This window comes from Notamacropus eugenii, chromosome 5, assembly GCF_028372415.1.
Source record: "Notamacropus eugenii isolate mMacEug1 chromosome 5, mMacEug1.pri_v2, whole genome shotgun sequence".
Classification (NCBI taxonomy): Eukaryota; Metazoa; Chordata; class Mammalia; order Diprotodontia; family Macropodidae; genus Notamacropus; species Notamacropus eugenii.
In genome coordinates, this window is record NC_092876.1 from 301,115,238 (window position 1) to 301,131,428 (window position 16,191).

Here is a 16,191-nt window from a genome sequence, read left to right on the forward strand (position 1 = left end):
AGGGCTTATAAAGTAATTATCTCACAAGAAAAACCCTGCGAATTAGGTAGTAAAAGTATTATTGGAACTATTTTACAAATGAAGAAACTAAAATTCAGATATATGTCCATGGTCATGCAGAAAATAGTAACATAACTTATATTCAAATCTAGCTATCTTGACACCATGCCAAGTTCCCTCTCCATCATACCATACTTCCCTTCTGGCTTAAACAGGTCAGGTGAATCCATATAGCACAGACTTGAAAAGCCAGCAGAAGTAATTTAGATTTAATTCTGTAAGAAATGGATTTATGAAAGGTTTGAGTAGGGACATGACATTATCCAAGTAGGTTTAAGGACTATTAGTCTGCTCTCTCCAGTCTCCACTAATATGTCAGTGACCTGAAGGTGCCCTGACATTCCTGAATTCACCAGCTGCCTTTGGCCACAGCGCTCTATTTTACCACTTCATAGTTTCGTTGAAGAATACTCTTACCTTCCTGGCTTCCTTCAAGGCTCAGCTTAAAACCCACCTTATGAAGGTTACCTTTCCTGGTCTCTGTCCTTCTAACTTCTCTCTCTTCCTTATAACTTTACCTGCCATTCATTCTCTCTTCCCCTTCCCTCCTCTCCCCTCCCCTCCCCTCCCCTCTCCCTGTTTGTTTTTGTCTCTATCTCTCAACCTCTCCCTCTCCATCTCTCTGTATCTCTATCTAATCTTTGTATGTGTATGTATGTATGTGTGTGTGTATATATAATATATATATACACACATGTATGTATGTATATAGTACTCATTAGTTACGTGTTATCTCCCTCATCAGAATGTGAGCTCCTTGAGGGGAGAAATGATGTTCTAGTGGTGTTTTTTTTTTCAATATCTCAAGTGACAGAGAGAGAGAGAGAGAGAGAGAGAGAGAGAGAGAGAGAATATAGTTCTCTTTGTGATTACAGGTAAAGTTTGTCCTCCCTTAGACCCACTTTCTTACCTGTTTTTTTATATTTCGCCTTTCCCAGACAGAGTTACATTAAGAATAAGAGGAAAGTCTAAGATTCTAGAGAATTTCCAGGGATTCCCCAATTTCCTGATATTCTGCTACTGCCCAATTGTATATAGTCCTTGCTGCTTAGAGCACTGCTCCTGTGAGTTAATGCCCAGAATGATTTTTCCTACCGAGTAGTGGTGCATTGGAGGATAATGTGGTTTATTCAATATATGGGCTAACATCATCATTTGATAATTGTGGTTATTGAATGAGATAATATATACAAAGTATCTTATAGAGAAAGTGCTTTATAAATATCAGTTCTTTTCCATAAATTTGTATCTCCCAAGAGCCTACCATAGTAATTTTAACAGAGTGGTCATTGAAGTTAGTTATTGAAAAAATGGCCACCACAAAGAATTGAAAATTGAGGGGATGCCCATTAATTGGGGAATGGCTGAACAAGTTGTAGTATATGAATGTAATGGAATATTATACTCTGTAAGAAATGATGGGAAAGTGGATTTCAGAAAAACTTGGAAAGACTTACAAGAACTGATGCAGAGTGAAATGAGCAGAGCCAGGAGAACATTGTACACAATAACAACAACATTGTGCAATGAACAACTTTAATATTTGTAGCTCTTCTCAGCAATATCTGAGACAATTCCAAAAGACTCATGATGGAAAATGCTATCCACATCCAGAGAAAGAACTGTGGGGTCCGAATGCAGATTGTAGCGTACTGTTTTCTTCTTTTGCTTGTTTTTTGTTTCTCTTGGTTTTCCCCTTTTATTCTGATTGTTCTTTCACAACATGACCAATGTGAAAATGTTTAATATGATTGTACATGTATATTCTATATCAGACCACATGTTATCTTGAGGAAGAGGGAGGGAGAAAAATTTGGAACTCAAAATCTAATAAAAATGAATGTTGAAAACTAAAAATAAGTAAGTATGTACTTTAAAATGAAGACAAAAACAGAAAAGAAAAAACGGCCACCAAATAAACATCGTCATGAAGCAGCTGCCAAGAAGGTGATACATGAATATGGCAGAAAGACGTACAAAGGATGCAGAATGGTGGTTCTGCTCCTTTTCTCAAAATGAAGGTTCCAGAATGAACTTGCCAGTAGAAAAAGGGAGAGAAAACAAATTCTAATTGAATACTTGCTTTATGTAACTTAGTCAGCTGGCCTCTGTCTACTTCCTAGAATCATAGAATCTCAGAATTGGAAGGCAACTGACAAGTCATCCGGCCCAACCTCCCCCCTGAACCTTGAGTTCCATGTATCTGGCAAGTGAACTTCTAGCCTTTATTTGAAAATCTTTGTGGACTGGGAGGGAGGTCAACATCACACATATCATCCTTATTCTTTATATAAGTATATTTTATCAGTGACCTCTTTAATTTTGGACCATTGCAACTCTTAGCTACAACTTAGTCACAATTGATTTCACCAATTTGATGAACAGAAGCTGTTTGTTTATCTTGTTAGCTATATATTGTCATTTTTAGTGATGTCCAAAGCTTCGTGACCCCATTTGGGGTTCTCTTGGTAAATATACTGTTGTGGCTTGATATTTCCTTCTCCAGCTCACTTTACAGATGATGAAGTTGGAGCAGACAGGGTTAAGTGACTAGCCCAGGGTCACACAGCTAAGTGTCTGAGCCCAGATTGGAACGCAGAAAAATGGGTCCTCCTGACTTCTAGGCTTAGCACTTTATCCACTGTGCCACCTAGCTGCCCTACATGCAGAGCTAGTATTCTGAATACTGAGATTTGACATCATTTAAGCAATATACCAAATGGAATGGGTTCTGGTGCATACATGTCAGGAAATGACATAGCACTCTGGGTCCAGGAAGGCAAGGAGTGCTCTAACTGATGTGCTATGTTATGGTCTACTTCCTTAGTTATTTATTTTGTTGTTTTCATTTTGTTAACTCTGCATAGGACCTCAAAGCTTTGGTTTACATCCTTCCAACCTGTCTTGACAGATCTGAAGCCTGTAATCCTGGGGTGTGTTGAGCTTATGTTATACTAGAGGCCCTAGTAATTGGCTTTAATCAACAGAAGATGACTTTGTTCCATCTCTATGACAGTTGAAGTCAGGGGAATTGATTGCTCTGTAAGCTTACCCTGAAAAAGGAACTGCATTTCATCACATGGCAGCTAGATATTCCCTTTGTGCTTAGGTGGATAGAGTCTGCTAAATGGATGAGATGCTTTTTCATGGATATTCAGCATTAAATCCCTAGACTTTTTAAGGCAAGAAGGCAAACTGGAGTATTGGAAAGAACAATGGACTTAGAATCACAATATCTGCCCTGAAATAGCATCCATATATTTACTGTAATTCCTCATAATGGGGAAGAGGGGGCATGCCTCCATTGAGGCCATGAGCAGATCACTTATATTGCTTAAGTTTCAGTCTCCTCATCTGCAAAATGGGTGTCGCTAACTATACTGCTTGTCACAGGAGGAAAGTACTTTGTAAATTATTATTACTGTTGTTTAAAGGAACATAAAAGGCTCTTTTCTTTATTTTAGCTGCAGGATCATCAGTATCATATATTCATTTGGGGAAAAATGAGATGCACTGAACTTTGACTTTTAGAGTGAAATTTGAAAACTTCATTTAATTATTTCTCTTGCCTGAGAAGTTCCTATAAAGAAGCAAGAAGTTCTGTAACATAGTTGAAAAGAGCCTTATGTTTGAGTCAGAGCAGCAGATTTAGATCCTTGTTACTGCTCCTTATTGATGATATGACCTTGGCCAAGTCACTTCATTCCTTTGGGCCTATCCCAAAGGGTTGGATAGATGATCTTTACAGGCCCTTCTAGCTCTAAATTTGTAGGAAAAATTCACTAATGCCACCAAAAAAAAAAAAAAAAAGATTGCATTAATGCCTGCATTTACAATACATAAGTACATAAGAGAACTGACTAGTACTAGTAATGTTTATAATCTTTTTTGGATCAGGATGTTGTCAAGTAGAACTTCCTTCCTTCCTCCCTTCCCTTCATTCCTTTCTCTCTCCCTCCCTTTCCTTCTGCCTTCCTCCATCCCCCCCAATGCCCTTCTCTATGTAGTCATCTCCATTCATTTAGGTGATGGGATATGTAATGGTGTTGGGCAGATTGTAAACTCCATGAGGACAGGGATTAAATTTCATTTAAAGTTTATCTTTCTAAGGCTCTAGGAAAATGATCTGCATATAGTAGGTACTTAATATATATTGCAGATTTTTAATTTTGTGATGAAGGGCTACCTTAAGAGATTACACAGTTGCTTTTATTTTCTCCTGTACCCCTTCAACTCCACCTCTTAAGAAAAGTTCAGTTATTGCACTTTCCTTGCTCAAATAACTTGTTTTCTTAAAGATGTAAGCTTAGGATTCAAATGAAAAGAAACATGGGGGAAAAATCAATCTGCAAATCACAGCAGCCACTCCTGACAAACTTCACAGTAAAGATGATGACTTGTGCTTTTAGCAAATCAATTTGTTCAGTTCTTGTGGGCTGTCCCCTGATTGAAGGAATTTGGTAGACCTTGGGGAAACTGTGAGTTAATGTCAGTAGATATGCTGAGTAAGTCAAAACGTAATCACATGTTCTTTTGTTTTAAATAAAAAACAATCATTGCTTTCATCATAGCTCTGTCATCAGGTTGAGTTTGTCATACTTACTTTTTTTTGTGAAAGGAAACTGGAGTTTTGCTGAAATGAGAAGAACTAGGGAAAACAGTGTAGTCTAATGTGCTAATCAATTCCTAAAATGCCATTACAAAAAATGAGAACCTGGTTTTCCGGGGATGTGGGGAAACAAACAATACATTCCATTAGCATGTTCCTAGAAAAATAAACAGCCAGCTTCTAGAGTGAGTTATCCAATGTCATATTTATGCATATTCATTTAAGTACTCAATAACTCTTTCATGATCATCTCAATTTCCTAGTTGTAAATTAAGCATTTCTGTCTACTGCACTGGCAGATCAAGCCATTCGTGGGGGAGGGGGGTAGTGATCCCTGGCAAGGATACCATACTTCTTTGTGGACCACCTTTCAGAGGGTACAGAAATGCAATTTGCCTTATTGCTTACTGTGTGAATAGCTCCCTAATGAGTGATTCTAATTATTAAAGATACCTGAAACTTGGGAGAACCTTGAAGACTGAAAGTTTTTGCCTTCTATATTGTATAAATTGACTCCTAGGTGAAATTTAATTGTTATTCACTTCTTATGTTGTTATTTGTCTTTTGATGTCTTTATACCTTGCCCAGAATTCAATCCAACTAGATTGCAAGCTCCTTAAGAATAGAGAATGTGTCTTATCCTTTGGATAATAATAGTTTGTTCTCATGTTACTTTAGGGCAGTTATCTTTAACTTTTTATTTTAATCATACATCCCCATTGTGTATAATTATCAATTAGATATATATGCTACTGTATTATTTTATATATGTTGTAAAACTTACCCAAAAAAGAGACATTTTGAAAAGTACAAGGTACAGATGAAATAATACTTGAATCTTGAATCAATAAAGAGCCTCTGGAGTTTATTGAGTAGGGGAGCGACACAGTCAGACGTACTTTAGGAAAATCACTTTTGGCAGCTATGTGGAGGATGCATTGGGGATGGAAGATACTTGAGACAGGGAGATCAATTAGGAGCCTCTTGCAGTAATCTGGGCAGAAAGTGATGAGAACCTGAACCAGTCTGGTGATTTGTGAATGTAGAGAAGAGCTGTAGAGGAAGGAATGACAAAATTTAGCAACTGATTATATATGTGAGGTAAGTTAAAGTGAAGAGTTGAATTTGAAACCTAGGTTGTAATCTGAAAAAATGACAGTGACCTTGCTATACAGAGAAAAGTTTGGAGGAGGGATAGCTTTTTGGGGAAAAATACTGTAATAAGATCTGAGTTGCTATCACCAGCTGTCAATGCTTGCTCATTTTGTAAGATTCACTCTGTCTAGCCTAAAATTAAAAAGGGGTAGAGTAGCACTCTTATTCATAGAGCACTAGCCCCTAATGTAAAACTCACTCTCCAATAGGTGTCTACCCCAGCCATCATAAGAGCTGTAAAATAAAAGGTGGTTATGCTAATAGAAGGAGGCATAAAAGAGGAGAGGACGGATTTTTTCAGTGATATTTGCCCAGCTTCCTCACCTGTCCAAGACCTTAGTTAAGAACTCTTAGGAACCTACACTTGGCTTAGGAAGAGAGACTGAGAGCTTATGCATTTGAGGGTGGGGGCAGAATTGGAAAGTGTCATATGATAAGTGCGTGTGGTTGTGTTGGGAACAAGACTTGATTGGCTATTGCTAGTAGGGTAGCATGGCACATCTTCCTAATCTATGATCCCTTAGTTCCACACTCCTTGGAGTCAGACCACAGTCTCTTAGGTATCACAATCTCTGTTTTGGAGATTGCTACTTTAGGGAAAACTTCAAAAAATAAAATAAAATAAAAACTCAGCAGTTACCATATCCTTTGATATTTATAGTCACTTTGTGAAGTAAATAAGGGAGGTATTAATTTTCGTTTTACTTGGATCCAGAACTGTGATTTCATGTGTGTAGGGATCTTTTTCATATGGAAATTACCTCCAGATCCAGATCTCAACCTGCTTATAATTTTTAGCCTTAGAGAGTATCCTCGGTCCTTGTAGTGTTAAAAGAGATTTATTCATGTGCATGCAGATGCAGCTAGCGTTTGTCAGAGACAGGCCTAGAACCTGGTTCCTCTGCCCTCTAAAATCAGCTCCTTATCCACTGTATCACATTACCGTTTCTGGTACTGTTTTTACCCTCATTTCACAGATGCCGAAACTGGGGCTCAGGGAGATTAATGCACTTTCCCAAAGCCCCATAGGTAATGTATTGGAGCCAGAATGCAAACCTACTGTTTCTGATTCCAAATTTCAAGTGCTTTCTATTACACTGGGACATCTCTTTTATGTATTCTGCCCAATACCTACCACAATGCCTTGTATGTAGTAAACACTCGATAAATAGTTTTTAATTGATTGAAATTTCACAACTGTGATGCATATTTCGTGGAAAATATTGTTTTCCTGCCTTTATACCTGGCATTTGACACATAATTCAATTACATCCAAAATTTCTGGCACTTTGATTTGCCGGACTTAATTCATTTTTTAAACAATTCAAATGACAAATTAGAGCTTAGTCAGTGACCCTGACTTTAAAATCTGGGTCTTTGTATTTTAAAAAGATAGTTACTTTACCAATATTCAGAGCCTCATAGTAAATCATGCTGGGAAGGAGGGCAATGAAGATGAACAAAAAAAATGAATTAAAAGGAGAGGAGAGAACATAAGATATTGATTTAAGTTGACATTTGAGGAGATATTGTACCAAATAAACACTAAAAAAAAAATAGACAAGTGCCTGAACTGGAGAGAATTGACTTATTTCTATTCATATTTGGACAACAGATGGTATGACTGTGCTGTCTGCATCCTGGTAATTCAAAGCCTCACACACTGACTAAGAAAATGATAAAAATATGTAAAATGTCACTGGGCACCTGATGACAATAAATTCTTCACAGTGTTTGATTATGGAGAAAATAAATAAAGAAGTCTGGCAAATGAGAACTAAAATAAGAGGATTGTACCCAAATAAAACTAGGAATATCTTCTCAGATTCAAAGTTTTTTTGCTGTAATAAGATTCCTAAAGGTTATGGGAAGATGATACAACCACTACTTTTTTTCACCCATGCTATTTGGTTCTAAGTTGTAAATGACATGGGAATAAATTTTTTAATTAATCATAATATTGAGATAGGAGAAAAAATTCACAGTTCTAGAAGTTTACCAAAAGCCTTGGGCTCAACTCCCTCATTTTCTTAAAAAAAAGCAGAGAAATATGTTCTTTGTTATCCAGCATGAACAGAATGCAAGATGAACGTTATAATGTGACAAAGCATATCTGTATGGAACAAATAAATAGAATATCTATTATAGTGAGACTAAAAGTTTTTGAAGATCTTCAAAGATAAATAGCAAAATACATTTTTAGCTGAAGTCTGACATTAAGTAATAGTCAAGCAGCACAAAATAGAAAAGAGTCTGGATAAGTGAGGAGAGGGCTGAAATAATAATTTTTTTTTCAAAAACTCATTCCCCTGTGACTCTTCAAATTTTCATAGTAGAAAGAACCTTGTTCTGGGAGTTGAGAGAGATGCCAAATGTCAGTATTCTCATTAATTAGCTATAACCTCAGACAAACCTCTCAAATTCTCAGTGGCTCAGCTCTACAACAAGGTCATGAAGAGTCTCTCCATGGTCACTTCTAGATTGATACCTTCTGAATTTCTCCTGTGCCCCTGAAGTTACTCCATCCCCCACCTCTGTGCCTTTGAATAGGTAGTGTGTCCTGCCAAAAGCATGCATCTTCCTCACTCCTACCTCTTTGAATTCCTAGATTTCTTTAAGTCCCTGTTCAGATTCCATCTCCTGTGCATAGTCTTTCCATAGCCTCCATCTAGTTGCTAACACTCTTTCCTTCTTTAAGGTATTGTCAGACATGACACACAGGAGCTTTTGAGCTCCACCTTCTAGCTGGTTCATTCTTTATCTGAACAGCCAGAAATACAGCATCAGAGATGTAATAAGGAGTTAATTAATTTATTCTTCTCAAGAGAGTTGCTGATAATGGAAACACCAGCTCCTCCAGCATCTCCTAAGTCTCGATGGGGGCTAGTCAAGACACACACACATTCCAGCTTGAACATTCCTCCTAAGCTTTGATAGGGCCTGGTCAAGGCAGCCACAACATTCACATTCTCACTTATTGCTCAGTGCTCACTTGATTTATAGAGGATCACACAAAGAAGACAATTTGCCAGCAATACCCTCCCAAGTTTACATTAACTTAAGCAATATCGTGGTGACTTAGTGTAGAGCATACAGTAGGTATTTATAACTTAAGCACAAATATTTACATTATCCTAAGATTGTAATATGATGCATAAGCATGGTGAGATTGTTTACAAGCCATGAACCTGCGAACTAGTAGATTATTTATGGGCATGGATCCTGGGAACTAGCATCTTAAAAAGCAAACAAATCCAGCTGACATACAGGTATCATATTTCCTTATTTGTTTACCTGTTGGTAGCCCCTAGTAGTAGGAGTAGAAGTAGCAACAGAAGGACCAGTAATAGCCATAACAATAGTAATGATCTTGAAAAATCCCTGCACTATAAATGCAAATACCAAAATACATTAGGGGTTTCCACAAATAAACTGTACTGGAAGAGGAGCAATTTTTTTTCTAAGACAAAAAAATACGTTTGAAAATAACATTTCACTGCAGGTGGAAAAACTCTGCTATCAACAAGAAGCTTAAAAAATACTTCATCAGGTTGCTAGAATTATACATCAGAAGCTAGCTAATATATGACAAATTTCCATAGGAGAAATTCAAAATATATTGGAGAATTAGATAATTGAACTCTACTAGAACTAGAGTTCCATTATAGATAAAATTGTTATGCTACTTCCTGCCTCATGCCTTCCATGGTCTCCCTGAGTAACTAGTAAGCTTCTCCTTTATACCTCATCTAGGAATTTTTTTGTAATTCCTTGGTACACCTATTATATAATATTACCTTTAATAGCTTTCTGTGTTGGTGTTTCATCCCTCTATTATAAAGAAATCTTGAGAGCAGAGAATATATGGTATCTAAACTTTGTACTTTTTCATGGTTTCACCTCCCCTCCCCCAGGGCCTAATATGGTATTCTGAATACTTAGGAATTTTAAAAATTTATATTTTTTTGTTGTTATAAGAAAAATTAAATGATGACTCTGGGTTTTCAGAAATCCTGAAGGAAAAGTGTGTGTGTGTGTGTGTGTGTGTGTGTGTGTGTGAGTGTGTATGTGTGTGCATAAATATAAATTTAAGTGAATCCTAGGCTCATGTCATCATCACACTTTGATACTCATTTCTACATATTATCTACATGTTAACAGGAATCTACACAAAACTGAAAACTTCCTCTGAAATGCTTTCTTATTTTCATTTTCCAGGATGGAAGAAACAGTACGAAACCTCTTGCAGAATCAAGGACCTCCAGAGGGGAAGAAAGAAGAGACAGTGAATATAATGGTCTACCATGTAAGGCACTTTTTTTCCCTACTTGTCTTAGTGTGAGGTGGATCTTTTTTCCTGTTACTTATATAGTTGTATATCTAGTCCAGGGGTGGGAAATCTGTGGCCTCAAGATCGCATGTGGCCTTCTAGGCCCTCAAGTGCAGCCCTTTGATTGAATCCAAACTTCATGGAACAAATGCTTTTATTAAGGGGATTTGTTCTTTGAGGTTTGGATTCTGTCAAAGCGCCACACTTGAGTACCTAGAGAGCCACATGTGACCTTAAGGCTACAGGTTCCCCATCCCTGATCTAGTCACCCGGATGAAAAAATGAGGTATATATGACACTGTCCTCCTTGTTGTTTTGATAGCTCGAATCACTTCAGCATATTGACTACCTCCACCTATCCCAGTACTTTCCAGAGTCTACCAAATACATAGGTTATAGGCTACCACTTTTCAGTGTCTTCTGTGGCCCAAATATTTTGTTATCCCATCAGTAAACCATACATCTCTCTTTTGGTCTTCAGTTAATCCATCATATCCCTCATTTCATTTTACTAAGGACTATACCAACTGTTGCTTTGATTCAAGAGGTGTATTATTTTCCTCAAGTATCTATGTTTGCTATAAATTCATGTAAGGGAGAAGTGCCATTTTTACCTGTTTTAGATTCATTTTGAATATACCATACTCTATTAATTACATTAGCCTCTTGCACATGTCCAATTCTGTGAGAAGCTGGAGTACTCATTACCCAGGTCATGATCGGCATTCTAGGCCTTAATGTTACCTCATGGCCCAATGTCAGTTGTTCATTCTCTACCGAAGCCCAATATGCAGCTAACAACTGCTTTTCAAAAGGGGTATGTTGAATTAATGATAAAGGGAGTTTTCTAGATCAAAATCCTAAGGCTACATATTAGCTTTGTTGTTTTTGTCATAAACTCCAGTTTGCATATTCATCTTGTACAGTCACTTGTAATTCCACCAGGCCACTTTGCATTGGCCATAAATTTAGGGCCAATTGTATAGTGCCCTTTGCTTCTTTAAAAACTTTACTCTGCTCAAGTCCCCAATAAAATTCATTTTTTTCCTACTAATTTTATATAAGGCTTTCAAAATTTGTCCTACATGTGGTATCCAATATCCAAGTAATCCTATAAACTTTTGGGCCGCTTTGTTGTTGATGGGGATAGGAAAATCCTGAATCTTTTGTCAGGCTTGTGGGAGAATCTCTCACAGCCCCTTATTCCATTGTATACTCCAAAATTTTATGAATTGAGTTGGTCCTTGAATCTTTACAGAATTAATTTCCTACCCTTTGCTTTTTATATGCTGAATTAAAAGCATCAAACTCTTCTCCACTTCTTTTACATTTTTCCCCCTGTATCATAATATCATCTATGCAGTGGGTAAGCTGTACACTAGGTAGCTCTAAGCTCTAATTCATCCAAATGTTCAGCCACAATCCTATGACAAATAGCGGGGCTAGGAAGATATTCTTATGGCAAGCATGTGAAAGTATATTGCTGACCCTGCCAAATGAAAGGTAATTGGTCCCATTGTTTAGAATCTATTGGAATAGTAAAGAAAGCATTGGCTAAATTATTAACTGCATACCAAGTGCCATCATATTTCTGGATCCTTTCTATAAAGGTAACAGTATTTGGAACAGCAGCATATAAGGGAGGATTCACCTTATTCAGTTGTCTATAATCCATTGTCATCCTCCATGTCCCATCTGATTTTCATACTGGCCAGACAGGATTATTCCATCAAGTGGTTGTAGGTACTAAGACTCCTGCCTCAACATATTCCTTCATAGTGTTGGTAATTTCATCTTGCCCACCTGGCACACAATACTCTTTTAAAGTAATTTCTTTAGACGTTTCAGTTAAAATGATTGGGTGAATTTTTATTTGACCCACTAAAACTGTATTAATTCCTATCTTCCAAACTACAAATCCCCCCTCAAGTAAATTTAGAGTCATACTTCTCAATATATCTATTCCAATGACATATTCAAGAATGGGTACAATTAACATGGTATATTTTTTCTTAGATAATTGTCCAATTTTCATTGTTTGTTTGTCTGGCTGATATTTCAGCCCCTTCTAGTCCTGTGTTGGTAATAGGAATTCCATGTTTAAACTTACTAGGATTTCCATATATAAGGGAAACCCCCCCCCCCAGTACCTATTAATGCCCTAATTACAGTATTTGATCCATTTTTCAACTATATGGTCAAATTGATATGGGATCTGTAATCCCATCTGTGCATTTCTTTAATCTGAGCTGGGGCTTTGCCACTCTCCTGTTGTCCCTGAAGGTGTGCCAAACTTCAATACAAGAGTTGAGGAGGAACTGTAGGGGCATTTTTACTTCTCTATTTCATCTCATATAAATCCCATCTTCTTCATACATTCTGTATAGTTCATTACTTGAAATACCATCTCTGTTTCCAAAATCTACCACTGCTCTCAATAGAGCAGTAAATGATTCTTTTCTTGTCAGTCTATTCTGACTTTGAATCTGCTGGCTATTTACTCTTTTCTCTTGAGGAAATTTATCTTTTCCCCAGTCCCCTAAGTCACTTAACTGTGAAATCTTGTCCAGCACCTCCAAAAGAGGGTTTCCTATTTCCCCAATTATTAGAGTCAAAAGTAGGTGTTCGTAAGCAGGAGGAGCCATCTTCACTATGATATTCCTAGGGCACTGCTAAGGGAGTATCTTATTATGCATCTGTGTTTCAGCTCAGTATAGCAGTCTTCATTACCTCCTCCTATAACTTTCTTATACAGTCCCTAAGTGAATACCAGGGTCTGTCTCCACTAGGCCACATAGAGTCAGTAGGATACTGCCTACTGCAGCCTTCTGCAACCACAACTAACAGATTAGTTGTTTTGTTTACTCCTTCAATATTGTAATCTCTAAAGGCTTGCTGTACAAAAGAATCCTGACTGATACCTATAAATTTCAAACAATTCATGCCATCTACAGATACTCCTCCAGCTCCTTCATCATGGATTCTCACCATCCAAGATATTAATCATTCTCCCATCCTTTGGGTGAACTGACTCAAAATATCTGTGATCTCCTCCTGAGTAAAATCCTCAATTATCTCCCTAGATACTGTGTTACCTGCTTGGTTCTCCTGTTTTTGCTTTAGTATGGGCCAAGGTTTGGCCTGAGAAGTCTCCCCCTGTAACATTGTTTCATTTTCCAACTCTGACTTCATTACATTTTCCACCCACACATTCTCTTGGCAGTCATCATTATGGCAGCTAGGCTAGGTTTATATAAACGTTTCATGCACACTTCTTTTGCCAGCCTTCTGCTTCTTCTTAGCTAAATGAATAGTCTTTTCTTCCACCTGAGACCCCCTGACCCTGCTCTTTTAACTGAGAGCCCTAACATTGAGAATTCCCATGAAGACTAGCTAACTCTTTTTCTCTCTGAATGTTTTCCTTCAGTAGCTCATCTCTGTATGGTAACCAGTTAATTACATCCAGCCTCTCCTACACACTCCTGTCGATTCTTTCCCTGTTTTTTTTGTAATTCCTTGCAAACACTTTTTCAGATCTCTAGGTTTCCTCTCCTGTAATCTCAATTTCCAACTTTCACAGGGTACAGTACTTTTAACCCATTCCTTTGCTAGGGAAGAATACTGTAAATCCTCCCATCCTGGGACATGTTTCTTCCGCTAAATCCTTTCTGCCTCCAAATAGAAATTTTATACCCTGCAGTCCTGTTCATGACACCAAATGTATTGCCAAGGCAATATTCACAGCACTGGTGGTGACTATGAATATGCTGATGCAATTCTGAATCACAGAGTATAATAGACTCTCTATATAGAAGGCAGAAGAAAAACATTTATTCTAACACCAGAAAGCCAAATCCATCATAGTAACCCAGAAGTCAATACACATTGTGTTCGTCCTTCGTTGCCGAAGAAGACCATGCCATCAGAGATATGACTGGCAATTGACTTTGTTTTGAGTGAGGGAGGCTTGTGTAGGTCACCAGCCTCCCTTCTCCTCCAGAGCCATCTGAATCCAGTGACCAGATATTCATCAGGATGACTGGAGATGATCCAGGATGCACTGGGAGACCGTGGGCCCTTTAGGCCAAGGTCTTTGCAAGCACTCACTTAGGGTGAGGCAACGCCCATTCATTGAATAGGCCTGTTTAAGAAGTAGCCAGGGCATGACCCCTTTAATGAAGTCAAGAAAAAGAAAGACTTCAGGCTGGGTGGGAAACAGCTACAGTTACAGGTCTAGAGGAGCCCTCAGGCAGGGCCCCAGTGGAGTTACACTTTCAGAGTGCAGTAGGTTTAAGGTTTTGGGAGAGGACAGGGGAGGGGAGGGAAGGGGAGGAGAGGGGAAGATGTCTTTCTTTTTCTTGACCTCATTAAAGGGGCCATGCAATACACATTAGCACTGCAGGGGATATAGGTATTCTCAAGCCTCTCCACCCTGCTAGAGCTTTCCCACAAACAAATGAACATTCACAAGACTAGCTGTGCCTGCTTGCTTGTGTGTCCTCTCTCTCCCTCTGCTCCAACTGCTCTGACCAACTTCCTCCATCCTGTTCCATCCATTCAGCAAGCTTTTCCCACCGCATGTGACAGGTTTCCATGTAATCCAAGCAGGTCACATGGGCCTATTATTGAACGGGAAAAGATTTTCCCATTTAAATTATCATTACTCTTACTCAAGTTGATTCCGCTCTCTTGTCTTCCATGTCCACATTTGCAAAACAAATGAGGTTTTTTAATGGTCTCTGAAACTTCAGATTAAAATCTTTTGATTTTAATAACTTGAAGAGCTACCTTGGTAATGCTTTTCCCATTTATTTAATTGTATCAATTTAAATATCAATATTTAACTGAATCAATTTAATCGATGAGCTTATGTGGGGGAAGAGGTGGAGAAAGCATCATCTCAAGGGAAAAAAATGTAAAGTAATTTCTATATAGATAACTTCCCCTCCAGAAAAGCAAGTCGGATCTGGGCACAAATCCAAACCGATGGGAATGGTGGAGATGACTGTGATAGATCAGAGAAAGAGAAATGGAGATGGCACTGTGTAAGGAGGTGATGGATAACCAGCTATGTAGAGGATTAATTAGAATTCTTAGCAGCCTTGATAAGGCATGATTAAGTCCATGAGACGTTATTCAGGACTGGATAGTTAGGGAGGATAATTTCCTATGCTGATACAAACTAGGGAATATTTGGTTTATTTGTGAATACTCTTCAAAAGCATCAAGTGACCAGAAACTATAGATAAATCAAAATCAATTGCATCATTCTGTTGTTTAAAAAGAAGTATGGCATGGAAATACATGATTGAAATATTTAAGGAAAGACACTTAGAAAGTAGAAGTGACTTTCAGCCTCCTTTATTCCACAATTCTTCTAAACCAGATTATACTGGGTCTAAAAATACGGCCTTCCAAGGAAAGAAAAACAAGGGTAGACAACTTATAATTCCAAGGAAGCAGTCACCTGTTTGCAAAGTGCTTAGTACATCGATAATTCTCATGAATGTGTGCGACAAATTCCCTGTCAGGATCCCAGAATATGGTCTTTATTTGAGAATCTGCAAGTAACTATTTTATGCTGAATTGAGGGCATTTGGAAGAGAAAAATAATACCATTCCAAGACTGAAAAACATTTTAGATAAATTGATGAAGTTATATTTAGCCTTGCAAGCTTATTTTCTTAATGGTTTTGCCATCTTTTCTCCATTATCTTCTCCTCTCTTCCTCCCTTCCTCTCTCTGTCCCTCCCTGTTTTTTTCTCTCTGTCCCCTCTTCCTCTGTCCCCTTCTCTCTCTCTGCATTCTCTTTGCCTGTATTTCTCTCTCTCCATCTCTCTTCCTCTCAATCCACTCCCTCTAGCTCTCTCTCTGTCCCTTTCTCTCTCTGTCCCTCTTCCTTGCTGTCTATTTTTGTTATATAGAGATACATGTGTACACAAAGTTTGTTGAATACCCTGCACACTTAGCAAAAGAAAGTAAATACTGTTCTTTTTGCTATTAGACTTGACATCATGGAAGCTATTCTGAGGGTAGG

The 16,191-nt window shown here is 38.0% G+C and overlaps 1 protein-coding gene across 12 annotated transcripts in view; it reads left to right on the top strand.

The window, feature by feature from the left end:
* Window positions 1–16,191, top strand: part of NCKAP5 (NCK associated protein 5) — a 1,146,457-nt gene that overhangs the window by 807,149 nt on the left and 323,117 nt on the right. For all 12 annotated transcript variants that reach the window (XM_072613277.1, XM_072613276.1, XM_072613278.1 and 9 more), the window contains one exon: window positions 10,043–10,130. In XM_072613277.1, coding sequence (XP_072469378.1) covers window positions 10,043–10,130 — 88 coding nt within the window. The remainder of the gene's footprint in view (window positions 1–10,042; window positions 10,131–16,191) is intronic.